The 19,109-nt window shown below is 43.0% G+C and overlaps 2 protein-coding genes across 3 annotated transcripts; one reads left to right on the top strand and one right to left on the bottom strand.

Moving 5' to 3' along the window:
* Nucleotides 1–995: 995 nt before the first annotated feature.
* Nucleotides 996–5,647, bottom strand: wnt9b (wingless-type MMTV integration site family, member 9B). The gene is made up of 4 exons (XM_034539841.1): nt 5,485–5,647; nt 4,657–4,910; nt 2,922–3,187; nt 996–1,457 (listed from the first exon to the last, which is right to left on the bottom strand). The coding sequence occupies exons 1-4, from the start codon at nt 5,568–5,570 to the stop codon at nt 996–998; spliced, it is 1,068 nt and encodes a 355-aa protein (XP_034395732.1). The 5' UTR covers nt 5,571–5,647.
* A 1,216-nt stretch (nt 5,648–6,863) lies between these two features.
* arf2a (ADP-ribosylation factor 2a) lies at nt 6,864–12,893 on the top strand. Of its 2 annotated transcripts, XM_034539146.1 has the most exons (6): nt 6,877–6,974; nt 9,864–10,018; nt 10,112–10,222; nt 10,333–10,457; nt 10,986–11,193; nt 11,674–11,892. In XM_034539146.1, exons 2-5 carry the CDS (start codon nt 9,874–9,876, stop codon nt 11,145–11,147), a joined length of 543 nt encoding a protein of 180 aa, XP_034395037.1. In that variant the 5' UTR covers nt 6,877–6,974; nt 9,864–9,873; the 3' UTR covers nt 11,148–11,193; nt 11,674–11,892. The 2 variants fall into 2 exon arrangements, with proteins under 2 accessions (XP_034395036.1, XP_034395037.1); XM_034539145.1 differs by having other exon boundaries at nt 6,864–6,974; nt 10,986–12,893.
* The last annotated feature ends 6,216 nt before the right edge of the window (nt 12,894–19,109 follow it).

Raw genomic sequence — 19,109 nt, 5'->3', positions numbered from 1 at the left:
GAGCACGATTAGCCCACTTCAAAGGCATTCAGAACAAAGACGTGGCTAAATTAGACCGAACGGTTCAGTCGGGCCATTTCTAAAACATGAAAGTACAGCGTAGTGCACGTGGAAGAAATATAAGAGCGGGGTTGCTGTGTTTTCAGATATTAAGCGTTTATCATTCTTTTGTTTGGTCTTCCCTCTCTCACTATTACCGCGGGTATTTCCCTTTGTTCTGTGGAGCACACATTAGGCGACTTCCATTAGAGATTTCCATAAACATTTCCATAAGAGCAACTGAAACGCCCGGCTTGTGTCTTCTTGCACAACAGCCCTGTTAATGTTAATGTTACCATGCACCCCTCAAGCCATTCTGTTTAAATGTATATATTTAGACCTAAATATATTCTTCTCCTAGTGTCTGTGATTAATTATGAACTTTGCATCATATGTAGCAAGAGCAACTTACAGTAAGTGCTTGTTTAATCAGAGATGAACTCCTAAAATGTCTCCACAGCAGACGGAAAAAGACAGACAGGTGGATTCCTTTTAAGGCCATTTTTAGCCTCAGTGGCAATAACAAGAAGGTTAAAGTATAAAGCAGCAGTACAACAGACACAATGACTGATACAATAAATAGTCAAGTGGAAACAGGCCAACACAACAGGGTCACTGCCGGAGCTCCCCTGGGGCGGGGAGGCCGACATCCAGTCCGGTCCAGTACCTGTTCGAAGGGCTCATTTCCCTCCGGCCCACAGCAGTGGGATTTCAGTGCATCCAGCGAGAGGGAAAGCAGAGTGGTTTAAAAACATCCTCACCTACAGTGAGCTGCTAGCAGATAACCAGCAATATTACAATGTTACACGTCGTGTATTCCTCCCCGAATAACATGCAGGTGAGAACGGAGCTCGTCCTCTGAGGGGAGACCCCTCAGTGTGTTTGCTGTTTAGAGTTCAGCCAGTATGTCCAATGGATCAAGTCTTTGCACACGGCCTACATTTTCTTTTTTTCCGCTATGTGTTTTTGCAGGTGTACACCTCCTCCTCTCTCACACACGTCTGGCACTCCACGTGGCAGCACCAGCGCACCTGGCAGTGGCAGGACAGGCTGGTGAGGCGCACGGCGGTGTTGTAGCCGCGTCCGCAGCACAGGCTCTGACAGCTGGTGTCTTTGGCGCACGATCGGCCGCCCGTACCCGGGGAGTAGCGCGAGGGCCTGCAGAAGCTGGGGGAGTCCTCCAGGTGGACCAGGTCGGTGGTGCGGAGGCTCTGGCCGTGGCGGCGGGGCCCGGCGAGCTCCGTCTCCCCGGTGGCCGCGTTGGTGACGCTCAGCACTCGCACCGCGGTGTCGTACCTGTACTTCAGCAGCCGCCCCGTGTCGTGGAAAGGAGACAGCTGCTTCCAGCAAGTCCGTACGGCGCAGGAGCCGGAGACGCCGTGACACTTGCAGGTGGTTTTCAGACCGCTCTTCACCGCCTGAGATGGGAGGGGGTTGGGGTGGGGGTGCAAAGGAGGGAGTGGGGGAAACAAAAAGTGTCAGTCCTTGTTTGATTCATTACCCGGCCTCTTATCTGGGAGATCTATCTGGACCGAGTGAGACAGTTTCCTGCAGGCTGGGTAGGAGGTGAGGGGTGGTGGTCTGCGGATAGTGTGCCTTGAGTCCACCTCAGTCAACAATTTTGACATAATGGATCGAGGGGGACTGTTCAGAATGTCATATTTCATTTACCGCACATTTCTCACTTGGACAGCTCTTGCAAAATGTCTTTTTTTTCTTCTCTCCTTCTTCTCAATGTGTTGAAACTAGCTCCTGTCTGCTCCTCGCCTGTCTCTCCTTCCTAAAGCCCGAGGCAGAGGTGACAAACGGTGCAGACAGTGGAATCTCTCCACCCTGTTCTTTGTACATGCCTGCTCATGGAAAACATTGATAAGAATTTCTGTGCAAAGAAGTGCCAAAGAAACAGATTTGTAGCGGCGTTTTTTGTGCGTGTTTTTTTAGCAGCGGTGGCCCCTGATTTTAGGTGAATAGTTCACCAAGCTGGATGGTCAGTGATGAGAGCGCGATCACTCAGCCTGAGAGCCGCTGTCTTGGCGGGGGCCAGAGACAGGTCACACAGTGGGAGCCAGAGGGTACTTCTGGGTTGAGAAGTGCTGCTCAGTTCCTCCCTTTGCAGGTATGAACCCCTCAGGGGCTTCAGAGCACCATTACCGAGAGGCGAGGGGGGCCGCCGACCACTTCATGTTTTTGTTTAACCCGGATCGCTGGTCTCCTCTCGGACACATAAAGCGATGAAAACATTTAACTTCGGTGGAAGATGAGATAAGATTGCTTCCTTCGGCTTCTTCCTGTTTTCTTTTCTTTTTGTTGTGCCTTTTCTTTTTGTCTCCACCGTCTCGACCCAGAAAGGTGTGAGCTGCAGGAGTAGGACCCCCGGGGGGGGGGCCCTCTGCCCGTCTCAGAGCTACACACAGTGGCGCTTATGAACATTAGGCGGATGAGCACAGGGATCCAGTAAGTGGAAGGAGAAGAAGAAAAAAACGCTTGCTCGTATATTAAAAAGGGGCCACGTTTATAATCGTTCTCTCCGACATGAGACCTTTAATTTTCTGTGTAGGCCCACACAGCAAGCTTTATCATGTCTGAGAACACCTGGCTCCAGCGATCCCACCGCCGCCCTGTCTCCCCGCTACGCCGCCTCACCCTCTGCCTCCGCGTTATCCACCAAGGGCAACAAATAAGGGGGCGTTTGTCTGGCGGGCACTGGGAGAAATATGCAGGTGAGGATTACAATTCTGTACCCTCTGATGGCGCGGGAGTGTGTAATTATTATGTAAAATTGCAGCCCAACTAATTGAGATAATGGTGGCTAAGGTACAGATGATGTTTATCGGGGGGGTTGGCTGTGATATTTCTGCTCCGCACTTTTTGTTCACACTCACCCGAATTCCGACGTTGATGTTCTGGGCGTCGACTTGAGCCCTCAGGTCCTTGCTGACCTTCTTTTGGCCGAGGAACTTCTTGAGGAACTTGGTGCTGTATTTCAAGTTGTCACCGCAGACCCCCCACTGCCACGCTTCTCGGTGCTGGATGCCGGGGGAGTCGTCGCACGTGCACCTCTCCATTCGGCCCGAGCTGCACGCTTTGGCGAGTGCATGGGTCAGCGCCGCCGAGGACACGGCCAGCAGGAAGGCCGTCTCCTTGAACGCTGGGGATCGATGTAATGGGCAATTTGTGTAAGCAAATTAAAATGCACATCGGTTGGTTTTTAAAAAAAAGACACATTTAGATTGGTTTAAATGCTATTTGTGCCAATCAAAACCCAAACGGTATATCTTAAGGGATTAAATCATAGTTTACCACCAGAAACATCTCTTTGGTGAAACTGAATAAGACCTTAAGCCAACATGTTTACAAAGAGCTCATTACGTCGTCAAGGTTTACGACCTCAATATTATTCTGCAAGTTTTCTCGTGTCATAATTCCTCTTCTGACCTTTTCCTTTTCGGTTAAGCACTGTTATTCGCTTTCGCCCGGAGCCGTCACCACCGTATATTTTGATCCAATTAATTATTATTTTGACTAGGAAGGATTTTCCCCAGATGAAAGTGGGTAATCGTGCCACCCTTTTCCTCTGGGAATGGGCGCTTTCCCGAGATAAAAATAACCACAGGGCCCGAGCGCACTCCACCGCACCACATTTCTTGGCTTTCTACTCCCTCATTACCTCCATGCTGACCTGTTCATGTTCTCCCCCACACTGATATCCATATGCATAAAGCATTTTCTGTGCACAGCAGACCTGCAGGGACTTGAGCGTTATCCAATATGGTGATTTATTATATATATATTTTTCTTCTCAAGTGAAGCTATAATCAATGGTTGTATCAGGTCATTAAAAAAGTATTAAAGTACACAACTTTTAGAAAACCTTTTTTTAGTGGTTGTATCAAGTCGAGGGACTTCTTTAGTAAAACAGAATAAAAGAATTGAGTCTGTTAGTCTGATTTAGTCACCTAGTGTCCTGAATGCTTTGGTGAAACAGTTGCTCATATATGCGAAAAAACTATAAATATCTAATAAATATAAAAAAGTAAACCAGCAATCTCTCCGGACGCAGCACGACTAAAACCGTTTAAAGTTGTTATATAAAGCGTGTGGCCGCAACAGCCCACAAACTACTGATTATTTTGTTTACATTTCTATTCTTAAAGACGTAACCAAATAAAAACACTGATAATTGTTGTGATATATTCCATGGTTTTATATGAAAATGTAACTTCGGATACATTTCATCACATCTCTGTGCATCGCCCCATTAATAATAATACACTATCAGTATAAATAAGTTATTAAAGATAGACATCAATCATATTTGATAAGTGCCTCCATGTCTTGGCCCCAAAAAGAAAGAAACAATTGTGCCCCCCCCCCCCCCCCCCCCCCCCCCCCCTCTCTCTCTCTCGCTACTTTTGTTGTTGCAGATAATAACTCGGATTTGAGATAAATTGGTATGTTGCCACGAGCAAATGTATCACATTGTTGTCCTGCTCATAGACACTTGTCATCTAAGTGAGCGATGGAGGTTAAAAGAAAACCCTGTCTCATTTGAAGTACATTAATATAATAAGATAAAAGAACACGTAAACGCCTGACTGGATGCCGGTTCGGGCTCACCTCTCTTCAGAAGGCTTCCCCGGCCGTCCAGGCTGCAGTTCCAGCGCTCGTTCCTGAACTGATACCGACACTCCAGGAGGCTGAGGCGCACCGAGTCCCGCAGCGTCTCGGCCAGACCCGGCTCCCGGCGACACAGCCTCTTCTGCCGCCGGGTCAGAGTCATCTGCTCGCACTGCTTCAGGTGGGCCTTGCCCGTCGGAGCTTCATTTGAAAACGGACCGGGTAAAAACACTAAGGGCTCCCGACCTGTCAGCCTTGGAGTGGAAAGGAAAAGAAGAAGGAAAACGAACATATGAGACATGGTAAATCCGGGGAGTTGCATACAAGTTATAGGCTTTGATTTTGTTTTACATTTGTTTTCAAAATAATTTGTAGACTTTGTTTTACTCCTTTTACTCAGTCCTGCCATCTGAACCTGTTAATTTACTCCGTCAGTAAATGAAAAAAAAATATTATTTAAATTGGAGTTTTACTGGCTGATGATAATATCTAAACAATAAACAATTATCAAATGAACGGCAGTTTAACAAATCCAGGGGAAAAAACGCGCAGTAAAGCCACGTGATTAAGATGAACTTGTTCGAGATGCATCTTTAAATTACCACCGGTGATGATTATTGTTTATTGCAACAGATTATCACGACAATTTGCAAAAAACCCGTAGTGGATTCGAGCAACGCAATGGCAATGCACTTCAATAGTTTGCGCACAATTACGCGTGCGTAATTTGGCGAGAGCGGGTATAGTGCGCGCCGTTTTGATGCCCTCTTTGGGGGTTAAAACAACAAAGTGAATCAAGCAAGTGAAACAAAGTAAAAATCGGCTGACCCAAAATATGCTGCAGTGTGCGAGAGGAGGATGCAGAGCGCAGCGAGGCGCAATAGGCAGGCGGTCCGTGGGAGCCTGGAGCGCATGGTGCCGGGTTGGCGCTGCTCTTCATCTCGCTGATTCTTCAACGGAGAAAGTCTGTGCCGTCTGGTCGGCGCATCTCTTTAAGCGACCCCACGCGCACACAGACTCTCAAATCCGGTGCGTTTGGGCCCACTGGTCCGCTGGGAGGCAGGGCCCTTTGGGGGCGAGGGGAAGGCACGGGGAGGGGGGCGCATCATCTTGCTGCATCCTCATTGGATTCCCTCAATATTGTTACTGTATGTTCCCTCCCACTGTAAGTAACGCCACCCAGGTGGACGAGGCTGCAACACGACGGCGTTTACCTGCTGTGATGTCGAGTACAGCCGGGTACCCCGTCACCAGGATGCTCACGTCGAACCAAAACCTGCAGCTCGATCCACCAGAGCCCCCGTTTAGCCCGCAAGGACAGCACACCTGCACGCGGAAGTGTCCTTGACCATGGAGATATCCACAACAATAAGCTATTGCATTATAATCATTGCAATAAAGTAGCACAATCCAACAATCTAGCAAACAAGCACAGTTTTCAAGAGAAAAAGTTTTTTAAAAATCCAAAAAGCCAAAGATTAAAGGACACACACTTCATGTTCATAAAGTATAGGTATCACTCCGCGCACTTTCAATCTTCATTGGTCCTTCAGAGAAAAAACAACCATGGATGTAGCCCCATCTAGTGGATTCAAAACAGAAATCACATCTTTGAACATCAATGTACTTTTTTTTTTAATGTTTGAGATTATAGATTATTTTTGATTGATTGATTGATAAAAATGTCTAAACATTGTGAAGAATCACTACAAAATAGACCCGGTGGTTTGGTTCAGGGAACAAAGGAAGCAACGCATGTGTGTTCAGGAGGAACCCGCAGCACTTTATTAATCACCCACATCCAACACATATCCGGTTCAGAAAGTCCTCAATGGCACGTGCCACACATATCTTACATTTTATCTTTGTGACGCGTTGGTGAAGGCAACCATAATTAAGTATCTCTCTCTCTCTCTCTTCCCCTCATCTCCCCCGATAGATCATCGCAAAACGATTTAATACAACTAGACCACCATAAGCACATTTTAACTTTAATACAATGCTGTAGAGCAGCTATATGACTTAACTTTCAACATGTTTTACCCAAACTCCTCTAATTAGGTCAAACGCCCTGACTGTATGAAGTGAGTGATTAAAAGTATTATTTAAAGGCACATTGTTCGGGACATTACTTTATGTTCTCCGTATTTAAGAAGAACGGTGCTGATTCAAACGGATATTGATTTTGCACGATCACAATTTTAATGTTAATCCCGATATCCACAGTGGACAGGAACCAGAGGGCGATGCCACCGGAAAAAGCCTCATTGCAGCTGAACAGGACCAGGAAGGAAGGCGGACTGAGAAGCGCAGTGAAGGTACGACTATTATTCATAAACATGTGACATCAGTGTGGCATAGAGATCATTAGTTTTATTTAAATAAAACTGGAGATTTAAAAAACACGTGAACGTCGTTAGTTTGCTGTGAATCCGCGACCCCTTAACGTTAAAGTGAAAGTTTCGCTCGGAAGTTTCTTTCTTTTTTTTTTTCTTTCTTTTTTTTCAAGGCTTTTTTATCCTTGAATAATTAATTTAGTCTTCGTTGACGGAGTTTTCTTCCACGAGTTGTGAACGTGAATCTCTAATTTAACGTTACGTCCTTTTTTTATAAAAAAAGAAAGAAAAAGTATCTCGCTCGCAGTTTCCAACTTTTCTAACGTCGCCACCGCTTTAAATGAGTGACGTCACACTAACGTTACGTTAGTGGCGTAGCCGGCGAACGTAACGGGCGAACGTAACGTCACTTCTAACGTCAGCTAACAAGTCTCACGTCAGTGTTTTTGATTTATGGGGCTGAGCTTCAGGACAAAAACACAAGATGCATTATGTTTTTTTAAACATTTTATTTGACTATAAATTCACGTTATATAAATATCTCAGGCGTCGACCGGAACTACGTCAGGAACTAATTATCTATAATGATCCCAAAACCTCAAATGACACTTCGGCATGTTGTTTAGCGAAAGCCTGAACCTGACATTCCTGTTTACTTTAAAGGAGCAGCTAATAAACAGCACCGGCTTAACCCTCGTTGAGCAACATGAATATGTTTGTTCGGATCTTGCATTAGTCAGTATCTGAATCAACACAATGTGAGCAATTTTCAAACCCCCATCATATATTTGCAGTCCATTTGTTTTGTATTGTCCAGCCAAAGGTGCTCCATTTCTATTGGTATAAAGCCAAGGCTGAAACCGGCATGTTATTTGGTGCACATCAGGCCTTGAACGGTTCCCTTTACACTCTAGACATGAGGCAATGAGTGTACAGACAAAACGCGCCTTTAAGGACACCTGCCCAGAGAGGGACCATGTTTAAGTCTCCTAATCTTTACCTCATCCTGTCCACCTCCCGCTCTCCCCTGCCCGGCCAGATGGGAGATCCATGTGAACCTTACTTATTGTACCTGTAATTAATTACTCCAATTATTAATTGATTACCCACAATGAACTATTTGGACACAGTAGCTGATTGATTCCACATGATTATGGCAGCAGGAGATTAAAGTTGAGGCCACATAAGTAGGAGGACACGCTGTCTGTTGACATCTATGGACATCGTGCCTCGGCTTGTTCTGCCCAGCTGTGTTCAGGCTGCAGCTGAAGAGGGCGGGCTCTGGAACAGCGTCTAATCAGATACCAGCAGGTGATTGGCTGAGGAAAGTAGAAACAGGATTTACAGCACTCACTGGACTACTTGTGGAATGTATGTTGGGGGTTCATTTCCTGTTGGCATAACAGATAATAAAGTGACTAAAATATAGACAACATTTGAGACCAGATATATATATATATATATATATATATATATATATATATATATATATAAAATAAAAAACTATCTTTCTGTATTAGCAGCAGTAAGACAGAGGAGTCTAAAACAGCCTGGTGGACAAAGCTGATCAACTACTTGATCAACAGAACTGTTTTGATAATCATTGTTTACAATTACGCAAATAAATTGCGTTAAATACTAAAATAATTGAATAATTGATGTTTTCTGACATTTTAAATTTGGTGATAGACACTTGTCTTTTAGTACTCTCCTACATAACAAGGTAAAACCAGAGAGTGAGGTGAGCATGCAGGAGAGAGACTGAGTTTCTTTTAAAAGGTATAACATTCAGTACCCTCTTCAGAAGGTTATGTCATTAAAAGTACACAATGTCTTTTTTTTTTAAATCATTTTCTTTTGCAAAAACTGAACAAACGGGAAGTAGTCATTTTTATTTTGCCGATCCAACAATTGCTTTTCTGCTGCGCATCCAAGTTGACTCTGCAATGCTGTAATTGATTGTGTTATCGGAAATTCTTCTTCTATCCGAAGTGTTGTATATTTGTGGTATTTAAAAAAAAGGTCTTTAAACGTCTTAAAGGCACAGTTCACCCCCAAATCAAAAAGATAATCCATATGAAACATACCAAACTGCTCACAACAAGGTCTGTGGATTAATTTGAGTAACTTGGTCATGATTACTGTTAAGAGTCAAAGCTTTTGAGTTTGTCAAATGTATCTTTTGGGCGCCATGTAGTTCCATGATATTGGAGAGAAGGCAGACATCTCTGAGGCTGATGCCTCCAAAACTAGACGGCTCGCACCAAAACAATCTAGACCGATAAATAGCACGACAGGTATAAATATGTATTTTTGATTTTTGGGGGTGAAATGTCCCTTTAACAAAGACTTGGTGAACCCTGCAAAAACCCTGGAGAGAAGTAGAATTATTGAATAAAATGTAAACCGTATCTGGACATTAATTGATGTAATATTCAATAGTTACCTCGGCACTCGCCATCGGTAGCTTGGTAATGAGCTGACAGACGTGGTGGCAGCAGGCCATAATTAAGTGAGCAACTTGATAACGAGCCCAAATTTAATTTTCTCACTGCACCCAAAGATCCTTTTACTCTGTACCGGCGCTGTGCAGCCGGGTGTATTCGTTGTTGCAGCAGAGTGATTCGTCTTCTCGAGTGGATCGCATCAATAATTTAATCTTACAAACTCAGCGTTTTTTTAAATCAGGACCTTCAATATTTATATCAGGTAGCTTGTGCAAAATCCTCAGGTCAGCCAAACGGCAGCATCAGTGTCTAAAGGTTAATTTATTCTTAATTAATGATCCCTCTGTCCTGGTTTACAGGGTTGCATCCATATTTTATATTTCATAGAGACCTGACCACGTCGTTATTGCTTTCCCTTCTGCAGTTGAGCCAAGATGGGGGGTTTTGCCAGCTTGTTTAAAGGCATGTTTGGCAAGAAGGAAATGAGGATCCTGATGGTAGGACTGGATGCTGCTGGAAAGACCACCATCCTGTACAAGCTCAAACTGGGAGAAGTTGTTACCACAATCCCCACCATCGGTGAGCGCTCTCCTCCTCTTCTTCGTCCTCGCGAGTTGTCACTCCCCAATGCCAAGATGACAAACCTCCTTTGTTCTTCCCTTCCTTCCACAGGTTTTAATGTCGAGACGGTGTCGTACAAGAACATCAGTTTTACAGTGTGGGATGTCGGCGGTCAGGACAAGATCAGGCCGCTCTGGAGGCATTACTTCCAGAACACAGACGGTGAGAGACTTCCCAACGTAGCCGGTCAAAGTCTGGTATTCAAGCCCACTGTTGGTTGGAGACCTTCATCCTCTTCCTTCATACAAAGCTCACCTGTTTTCCCTTTTCAGGCATCATCTTTGTCGTGGACAGTAATGACCGGGAGCGGATCGGTGAGGCGAAGGATGAGCTGATGCGAATGCTGGCGGAGGAGGAGCTGAATGACGCGGCGCTGCTCGTGTTGGCCAACAAACAGGTGGGTTGATTATTATTGGGAGAACCGGACACCTATTGACGATCAATCAGCCATTGATCTATGATCAAGGGATGGGTCTTCTCTTTAGCGCCTCGTCAGTTTCAGAAGTCGTACTCTCTGTTAAACTGTCATATGATGTCAATAATCTGAGTTCATAAACGTAATATATTTATGTCTTTTAGTAACTTCTGAAAAATAAGTTGTTTGAGCCTTAGTCGGCCACATGGTGTCAGATATTACATCTATACATATTTAATCAATATTCAGGTAAATATAATAATCTGTATAGCATTAGCCTGGATCTACATACAAGTACTGATTCTATTTGTTTTTATAAATTTGCAATATTGCAATGAGCGCTGATACAAATCCAGTATATGGGATCAGTCGTATGCTCATGATACTAATGAAGCAATGGCTGATTGCAGGTGGCCTCTAACAGGTGGCCTGTTACTAATGCTAACGGGGGAATACCGGTTGCTCTGTTCTCTTGTTGTTCATCTAGTGTTGTGCTTGCTGCTCTTTCAGGACCTTCCCAACGCCATGAACGCAGCTGAGGTCACAGAAAAGCTGGGTCTGCAAACCCTGCGCTTGCGTTCCTGGTACATCCAGGCCACGTGCGCCACGGGTGGAAACGGTCTCTACGAGGGTCTCGACTGGCTCTCCGCCCAGCTCAAGAAATCCAAATGATCCGTCCCTCCGCCTCCCGCCTGTCACCTCTGTCTGCAGTGTGACGGTAGACTGCACTGATCCTGGTCTCCTTCTCTCCTTTCCTCTCTTTCCTCTGAAGCCTTTGACCTTTTGGCCAGTGCTCCCAAGCATCAGCGTCCTGTGGGAGTGTGTACTTTTGGATGGGTGAACGTGAGAGGGAGCAGCCATGTTGTGGTAACGTTCATGCACCTTATTCCTCCGGTGTTGGCACATCCAGAACCGCTGGTCTCCACAAAGGAAGGAGTGACCCGGGAGGTTGAGTCCTGTTTCACTCAGGTTTTTACGTCTGCTCATGACGTCCCAGATCGGTACAGATTCTTTGGAAAATTATGCTTTTTGGGGCATTTAAGTTCCGACTGTTGCAGTGAACACTAGATGCTTTATACTCTATATTTTCCACCATTCCGTAAAAAAATGTCTCCAGCTTTTTTAAATTAAAATTAATTCAGTCCCACCCCAAGTTATCCCTCTTTTATAACTGTATACTTTTCTTTTTTTTTTTCAGGTGGCCTTGTGTTTTATACAAAGATCCACCATGACTGGGTGTCAAAAAGCCAATAAAAAGAGTGTATGTTTACATGTATGGAGGTGCGTCCTCGCGGTGCTGTGCGGGTTTCAGCTGCATCCAAATGGAGTTTTTCTTTGCATGTACTAGTCGTCTTATTTTCTAGTGTCTGTACTTCTTTGATTCTGTTTTCTGATTTATTAAATTGTTTTTATGTTACTGCTGACGCACACTGGTTTACTTTAGGGTATGCAGTCTTTTGAGTGCAATGCTCGTGAGGCCGCTGCCTGCCGTGTTTTCTAAACGTGCTCTCGATCAAAATTGTGCTTCGCTGAGATCGACGGAGCAGTTCCCCCCCCCCCCCCCCCCCCCCCCCCGCCCGCCCCCCCGCCCCCGCATGTGGCTAGGGCGCGTCCCCTGCACTTATTTATATTATGTAACCTTAATTTGCACAACACGCGGTTAATCCGTCAGCGTTTGCAACGACCCCGTGGACAATAACCCCTCCCAAAGTTCGACTAAAACATTTATTATAAATGCCTTGACAGATAATCCTTTAAAATTATTTTATAGTAAAGTTCACATAAAAAAAGAAACGTGACATTGGGGCTCAATGCATTTTGAATTTAGGAAAATACTTTTGTCACTGTGCAGATACTTAAGAGTGAAATTCTCTATATATTTTTTATTTTGTTAAGCTTGTTAAATTTTGAGTTTAGGTTTAATCAGCCATCTTTTCTTTTCTTAATGTTGTCGACATTATCGAAGATGTAAGTTTCCTTTTCGGGTCTTGTTTTCCTGCTCAGTAAAACAACCCACATCTGTCCTCAGGTGTTTCCAATAAGAGTTCTGTCTTTGTTATATATCGATAAATCCACCGTCACATTGCGATTGTTCATGAGAACGTTTGTTTTGAAGTGAGACGATAATCTGGCAGCATCTGTAGCTTTTTAAAAGTCGAGTATTTACACGTCGTCATCCTCTCACTCTTCATTTCATTCTTCCTTTGGTGAACTAACTGTGATGATTAGTTTCTCTGAGGGTAATTTCAGCAGTAACATCGTAGTCATTCTGCTTCGACCGTGCAAAACCAAAGGGAAGATGTTCTGTTTCCCACCATCATCTCTCCAGTAGTGCAGAGATGTTACATCCTCATGTTCCTCATGTTCTGTCCGCCACTAAGTATGTCAAACGAGATCCAATTAAAGATTCACAAAGAGTGTATTTGTTCCACAATGTTTATTGGAGTGTATTACATATAGTGTTTGATATCAGGGTTATTTTTACAGATACAATTTATATAAATATACCTCTATAGAATGATGATCATTTAACTTCTTCACTCAAGCAACTTGCCTCGACAAGGCTCTACATTTCTAACATAAATACATTAATAAAATGTTGTAAACAATTAGATTACATACATTTATTTATATATGTATATATTTTATGCACAAATGTAATGTTGTCTTGCATTTCTTGACTGTAACCACTGGAGGGCGGCAAACAGTTATGATTCTAAAGTAATTTGAGAGGAGAAGCAGCGAGGGATATACTTTCAAAATAAAGCAACCAAAAGAGGAAAAGGCATATACCAGAAAAGTAGTGCTATACTAGTTATTTTAATAATATACTATCATGCACATGGTAGATTGGACAGCTCTTTATTGACACAGTTACTATCAATACAGATGATGAAGGCAACATATGCAAGGTAGACCAGGAATATTACACCAGATACTAATGGGAGTCATTTTTAGACACCCCCCTCTCTCTATTTCTCTCTCTCTCTCTCTCTCTCTCTCTCAGGTCTAAGGTATAGCTTGTAGGATGACATGTTGGGCTAATGAGGACTGATGGGGCCACAGAGCTGCACGGTCTTTTCCTAATAATCGCATAGCCAGCAGACCGCTGCTTGCCCTTTCCCCCCCCCCCCTGCCCCCCTCCCCCCCCCCTCCCATCTAGATTTCAGGTGGCCAATTCTCCATAGAGTTGTTACCTTGGAAACAGCACCTTATGTATTTATAGAGAGCAACTGAGTAGTCATGGAGAAGGGTGAGCATGGAGACAAGACTGTGATGTAGGTGATGCAGGTTTCCGTCCAGATAGGAGCAAACATTCTGGGGACACAGTCTTTTATTTTGCCGAGGCTCTTGGATTGAACAGAGGCATCCTACGATCACTTCCCTGTAGGCACATCATCCCTCACCTTGCAGCAGCTTAAGGTTGCCCTTTTATATTGGAATTACAACAATGCTCCATGACCTGATCTGGTCATATATTTATATTTGAAAGATCCTGCTTTGAGCCGTGGATCTGAATCCCTTTCACTGCTTCAACACATTCACCATCACATCCCTCCTGCTATAATCTCCCTCACTCTCTCACGCGTCAAATAAAGCTGAAATGACCTGAAATAATTCTAATAGGATATGTGGAATCACACTCCCCCCCCACACCCCACACACACACACTGCGCTACACTTGACCTCTGTCAGCAGGTGTTCGCTGCTTTACCCTGAATCTCACCTTGATGTGTGACTTTACAGCACATTAACCCTCCGCTCACCCCATCATGATGTCGATTTTTCAGCACCCCATTTTGCACTCAAATTGTTAGTATTTCTCCGTGACCTCCCGTGGTGCAAAGGAATCAAGTACATTTACTCATGTACTTGTACTTGGGTGCAGTTTCAAGGTCGAGTATTACATCCATGAAACAAATCCGCTGTCGTGGTTTTAGGAATACAGCTTTTCCTTGTAGTGGAATACTTTGACATTGTTGTAGTGCTCCTTTTACTTAAATAAGTGTACTTCTTCCAGCAGCAATGACCTCCATCCCAGGGGAGCGGAGGCTCAGCTCCATTGTTCTCCATCGACCAGCTGCATCAACGATCCACGTGAAGATCAATCAGAGGGACATTGGTAACGACTTGTAAAAAGGTGGGAGGGAGAAGAAGAAGAAGAAGTAGTCCCACATAAAGGTCTTCCGTCGTCTCTTATCAGTTTTACAAATTGGGGTAAATGTTGAGGAGAATAAATGACCAAAACACTGGGTTTTTATGCGTGTTAATATAAATATGTGGTCCCTTTTACTGCAACAGTGCAGGTCGATCTGTTCTTTTTCTCTGGAACATCTTGCATCCACAAGCGCGTGCAACGTAGTTTTATTACTTGGCTTTGCAGAAGCCACAGAAGGTGCTCAGCAGTGCGCCGGTGGCCGAGCCGGTATTTTAAATCCTGTCCATCCACCCACACACGGCAAAGGAAAAAAAGAGTTCACCCGTGACTGCACCTTTCCATAAAGGCAAGTCATCTCTAGTAGTTCACATCGCCATGGAAACACAGGATTTGTCCAGTTGATTGGCAGTGGAGTGACGCTGAGGCCAAGAACCCTGTCATTTCATCACGGTTCTGTGGTCTTGCAAGTTTGAGAAAGATGTCTGCTGTGTGCACAAAAAAATAACAACCCTACATAATTAAATATGAATAAATCGTTGCCAATAAACGCAGTACACCATTGTATTGTATTAGTTTGGACTCTATCAAATGTATTACCACGGTGTATATACATTTCACTGTACTCCCTTCATCCTTTCGTTGAGGTATTAATGTGTGAACACAATTGATTCGACTTGTGAGTGTGTAGTAGTTCACACATTAATCATAGGGTTGGTGATTTGATCTCTGCCTCCTCAGGTTCCCACATGAATGTGTCTTTGAGCAAGGCACTAAACCCCAAAGAGCCGCCACCGCCATCCGCAGTACGTTCCCTCTAGTGTTGTACTTATATATAATATTGAGGTACTTGTACTTCTTCCTCTCTTCTTAATTCTATTTCAAGCTCGGCTGTAGCTCATGGGGAGAGTGGTCGTCTGACACTGAACCCCCAGTTGCACCCCGGGCGCTTCACAGCAGCCCACTGCACCTAAAGACGGGTTAAATGCAGAGAACACATTTTTATATATGGATGTAAAAAATATCTAATATGACCAATAAAATACTGAATTTATCTCCCCCCTCTCCCTCTCCCTCTCTCTTTCAATGCAGACAACATCAGCACCCCTCTCACCCTGCACTCTGCGTCTCAATTACCTGGGTTTTGCAAAAAATAAATAAACCAAATATTATTCTTCCCAATGGTGTGGTCTTTGTTCATACAAAACTGCAAATGCAAAAAAACAAACAGTTTCTTCCTAAATTGAACTAAATCCTTAAATTCCTGGGGTCCAGTTGAATTGATCCATGCAAACCCTTTGCTTATAGATCGATTTATTTCCATTTAGAATTGGGTCTAAATCTGGGTTTTTTTTGCTATCAAATTTTGTTTTAATAAAATGTCAGTCGAAAAATATTACTATTTCAGATTTTGTATATTTCATACAGTGTTTGGATTTTTAAAAATATAAATATAAAAAAGTCACCCCTCACCTGACATGCGGTATACCCCGTAACATAAATCTAACACACCTCCCCACTCGGACTCATGCTCTGTATAGCTCACCTGCTAACATTTATTCACTCCCCATCTCCGTTCACCCCTCATGTTAGCTTCAAACCAGCATCAAACCCACGGTCAAGTGGGCACGAGGACTTTCACCACACTAAGTTAAGTGTTCGTCACATTACTCACGCGGACGTCTTCACGCTTTGTTTGTTAACAGTTAAAATGAATGTTAGCTTAGCGAGCTATAAGGCTAACATCAGTATGCCAGCCTCTGCTATTATCTTCCTTATATTTGAGTTTGTAGCAATTGTGAATTAATTTATTTTACTTGCTTGTTTTTAAATGATTTAAAGTAAAGTAAAAGTACCTAATTACAACACACTAAGTTAAGTGTTTGTCACATTACTCACGTGGACGTCTTCATGCTTTTATGTTAACAGTTCAAATTAACGTTAGCTTAGCGAGCTATAAGGCTAACATCAGTATGCTAGCTTCTGCTATTATCTTGCTTATATTTGAGTTTTTAGCAATTGTGAATTAATTTATTTTACTTGCTTGTTTTTAAATGATTTAAAGTAAAGTAAAAGTACCTAATTACAACACACTAAGTTAAGTGTTTGTCACATTACTCACGTGGACGTCTTCATGCTTTTATGTTAACAGTTCAAATTAACGTTAGCTTAGCGAGCTATAAGGCTAACATCAGTATGCTAGCTTCTGCTATTATCTTCCTTATATTTGAGTTTGTAGCAATTGTGAATTAATTTATTTTACTTGCTTGTTTTTAAATGATTTAAAGTAAAGTAAAAGTACCTAATTACAACACACTAAGTTAAGTGTTTGTCACATTACTCACGTGGACGTCTTCATGCTTTTACGTTAACAGTTCAAATTAACGTTAGCTTAGCGAGCTATAAGGCTAACATCAGTATGCTAGCTTCTGCTATTATCTTGCTTATATTTGAGTTTTTAGCAATTGTGAATTAATTTATTTTACTTGCTTGTTTTTAAATGATTTAAAGTAAAGTAAAAGTACCTAATTACAACACACTAAGTTAAGTGTTTGTCACATTACTCACGTGGACGTCTTCATGCTTTTATGTTAACAGTTCAAATTAACGTTAGCTTAGCGAGCTATAAGGCTAACATCAGTATGCTAGCTTCTGCTATTATCTTCCTTATATTTGAGTTTGTAGCAATTGTGAATTAATTTATTTTACTTGCTTGTTTTTAAATGATTTAAAGTAAAGTAAAAGTACCTAATTACAACACACTAAGTTAAGTGTTTGTCACATTACTCACGTGGACGTCTTCATGCTTTTATGTTAACAGTTCAAATTAACGTTAGCTTAGCGAACTATAAGGCTAACATCAGTATGCTAGCTTCTGCTATTATCTTGCTTATATTTGAGTTTTTAGCAATTGTGAATTAATTTATTTTACTTGCTTGTTTTTAAATGATTTAAAGTAAAGTAAAAGTACCTAATTACAACACACTAAGTTAAGTGTTTGTCACATTACTCACGTGGACGTCTTCATGCTTTTATGTTAACAGTTCAAATTAACGTTAGCTTAGCGAGCTATAAGGCTAACATCAGTATGCTAGCTTCTGCTATTATCTTGCTTATATTTGAGTTTTTAGCAATTGTGAATTTATTTATTTTACTTGCTTGTTTTTAAATGATTTAAAGTAAAGTAAAAGTACCTAATTACAAGTAAAAGCCCTGCATTTAATATCTAACTAAAGGAAAAGTATGTGGTAATATCAGCAAATTGCAACTAGCAGAATGTCCCTTTTAATAATGTTTACTGATGCATGAACATGAAGGCAGAATTAACAATGTTGTTTGTCAGGTGGGACCGTTAAATCTATTTATAATTCGTGGCATCAGTTAATCTGAACAAAACCAGCATCACAATGTTTTCTTATATTCTGTCAACTTAAATCTCTTAAGATGTTGTACTATTAATGTGTAGATACATGTCGTCCCAGATCTGGACATAGTTGCATTACACCGCTGGCAAAACATTGGTCTCCACTTGTTATCTGTGTTGATCTCCTCTATGTGTGTGTTGTTATCTCCTCCTCACTTGGTTGACATTGCCGGGCCGGCCAGGCGTGTTTTTAGTGCATGATTGTGCCCCACTGGTTCGCTCACGGTCGCCACTGCACTGCTCTCATCCGGCGGTTACAACTGATAACGTTGTCCCGACCGACAGCTTCACCTCGGTAAGCGAAGCAGCCACTAGCCATCTTCCTGGTTCCCCCTCAGTTGAACCCCGTTAGCTCTGTCGGCGCGTTTGATTGAGTTTGTGCTATTAGCACCGTTAGCTACACGCTGCTGGCTCGGGCGTCGCCATGTTGAGAGCCGTTGAAACGCAATATTTTTTTAATTTTCTTTGTATGCAAACAACAATGACCATTGTTTAATCTTTATTTAAGTAAATTAAACTGTTTCTAAAGTAATTGAAGTGCTTGCTTGCGCTTCGGCTCACAAGCTTTGTCTTAACCCGCCACTTTTTTTCTCGTGAGTGTCCGATCAGTACTGCCCATGTGCCACCCTCAACAGATTTAAGAGGGAAGCGAAAAGGGCTCAGCCCTTGTGCTATGTTCTCACTACGAGTCTCACTAAGAGTCCGCAGTTATGTTGTTAAATAGCAGTGGGAACTGGCTTACACCATTTCTTTAGACGGGACGGAACAGAGTAAATAAAAAAACTTAAGTTGGTTGACGCTTAGCCGTGTCATCGGACCGCTAAAAGATCGGGGACCAGTTCAGCTCTACCACAATCGGGCGAGTGAGTTGCTAGATTTACTAACCTGAAGTGAAATTTGTTTTGACCCGGGCAAGCTGGCAGGTCTCTCAGTTAAGCCTCGTACCCCACCCCACCCCACCTAAGGGGTGCAGAGGAATGGCCACAGAGGAGTCGACACGCTGGCCAATCATAGATTCCACATTATATCTGGTGTCTAGTTTTGTGTTTAATGC

The sequence above is a fragment of the Cyclopterus lumpus genome, chromosome 8 (assembly GCF_009769545.1).
Source record: "Cyclopterus lumpus isolate fCycLum1 chromosome 8, fCycLum1.pri, whole genome shotgun sequence".
NCBI classification, from domain to species: domain Eukaryota; kingdom Metazoa; phylum Chordata; class Actinopteri; order Perciformes; family Cyclopteridae; genus Cyclopterus; species Cyclopterus lumpus.
Note: the sequence above shows the minus strand (reverse complement) of the source record. Positions and strands in the feature narration are given on the sequence as shown.

Bases quoted from the DNA above. Each gene is read 5' to 3' on its own strand.
- wnt9b (XM_034539841.1), bottom strand. From the start codon at position 5,570: ATGCGCTCCAGGCTCCCACGGACCGCCTGCCTATTGCGCCTCGCTGCG. The intron at 3,188-4,656 runs GTGAGCCCGAAC...ATCGATCCCCAG, and splicing joins GGGAAGCCTTCTGAAGAGAG to CGTTCAAGGAGACGGCCTTC. The intron at 1,458-2,921 runs GTGAGTGTGAAC...CTCCCATCTCAG, and splicing joins ACATCAACGTCGGAATTCGG to GCGGTGAAGAGCGGTCTGAA.
- arf2a (XM_034539145.1), top strand. From the start codon at position 9,874: ATGGGGGGTTTTGCCAGCTTGTTTAAAGGCATGTTTGGCAAGAAGGAA. The intron at 10,223-10,332 runs GTGAGAGACTTC...TTCCCTTTTCAG, and splicing joins TTACTTCCAGAACACAGACG to GCATCATCTTTGTCGTGGAC. The intron at 10,458-10,985 runs GTGGGTTGATTA...CTGCTCTTTCAG, and splicing joins TCGTGTTGGCCAACAAACAG to GACCTTCCCAACGCCATGAA.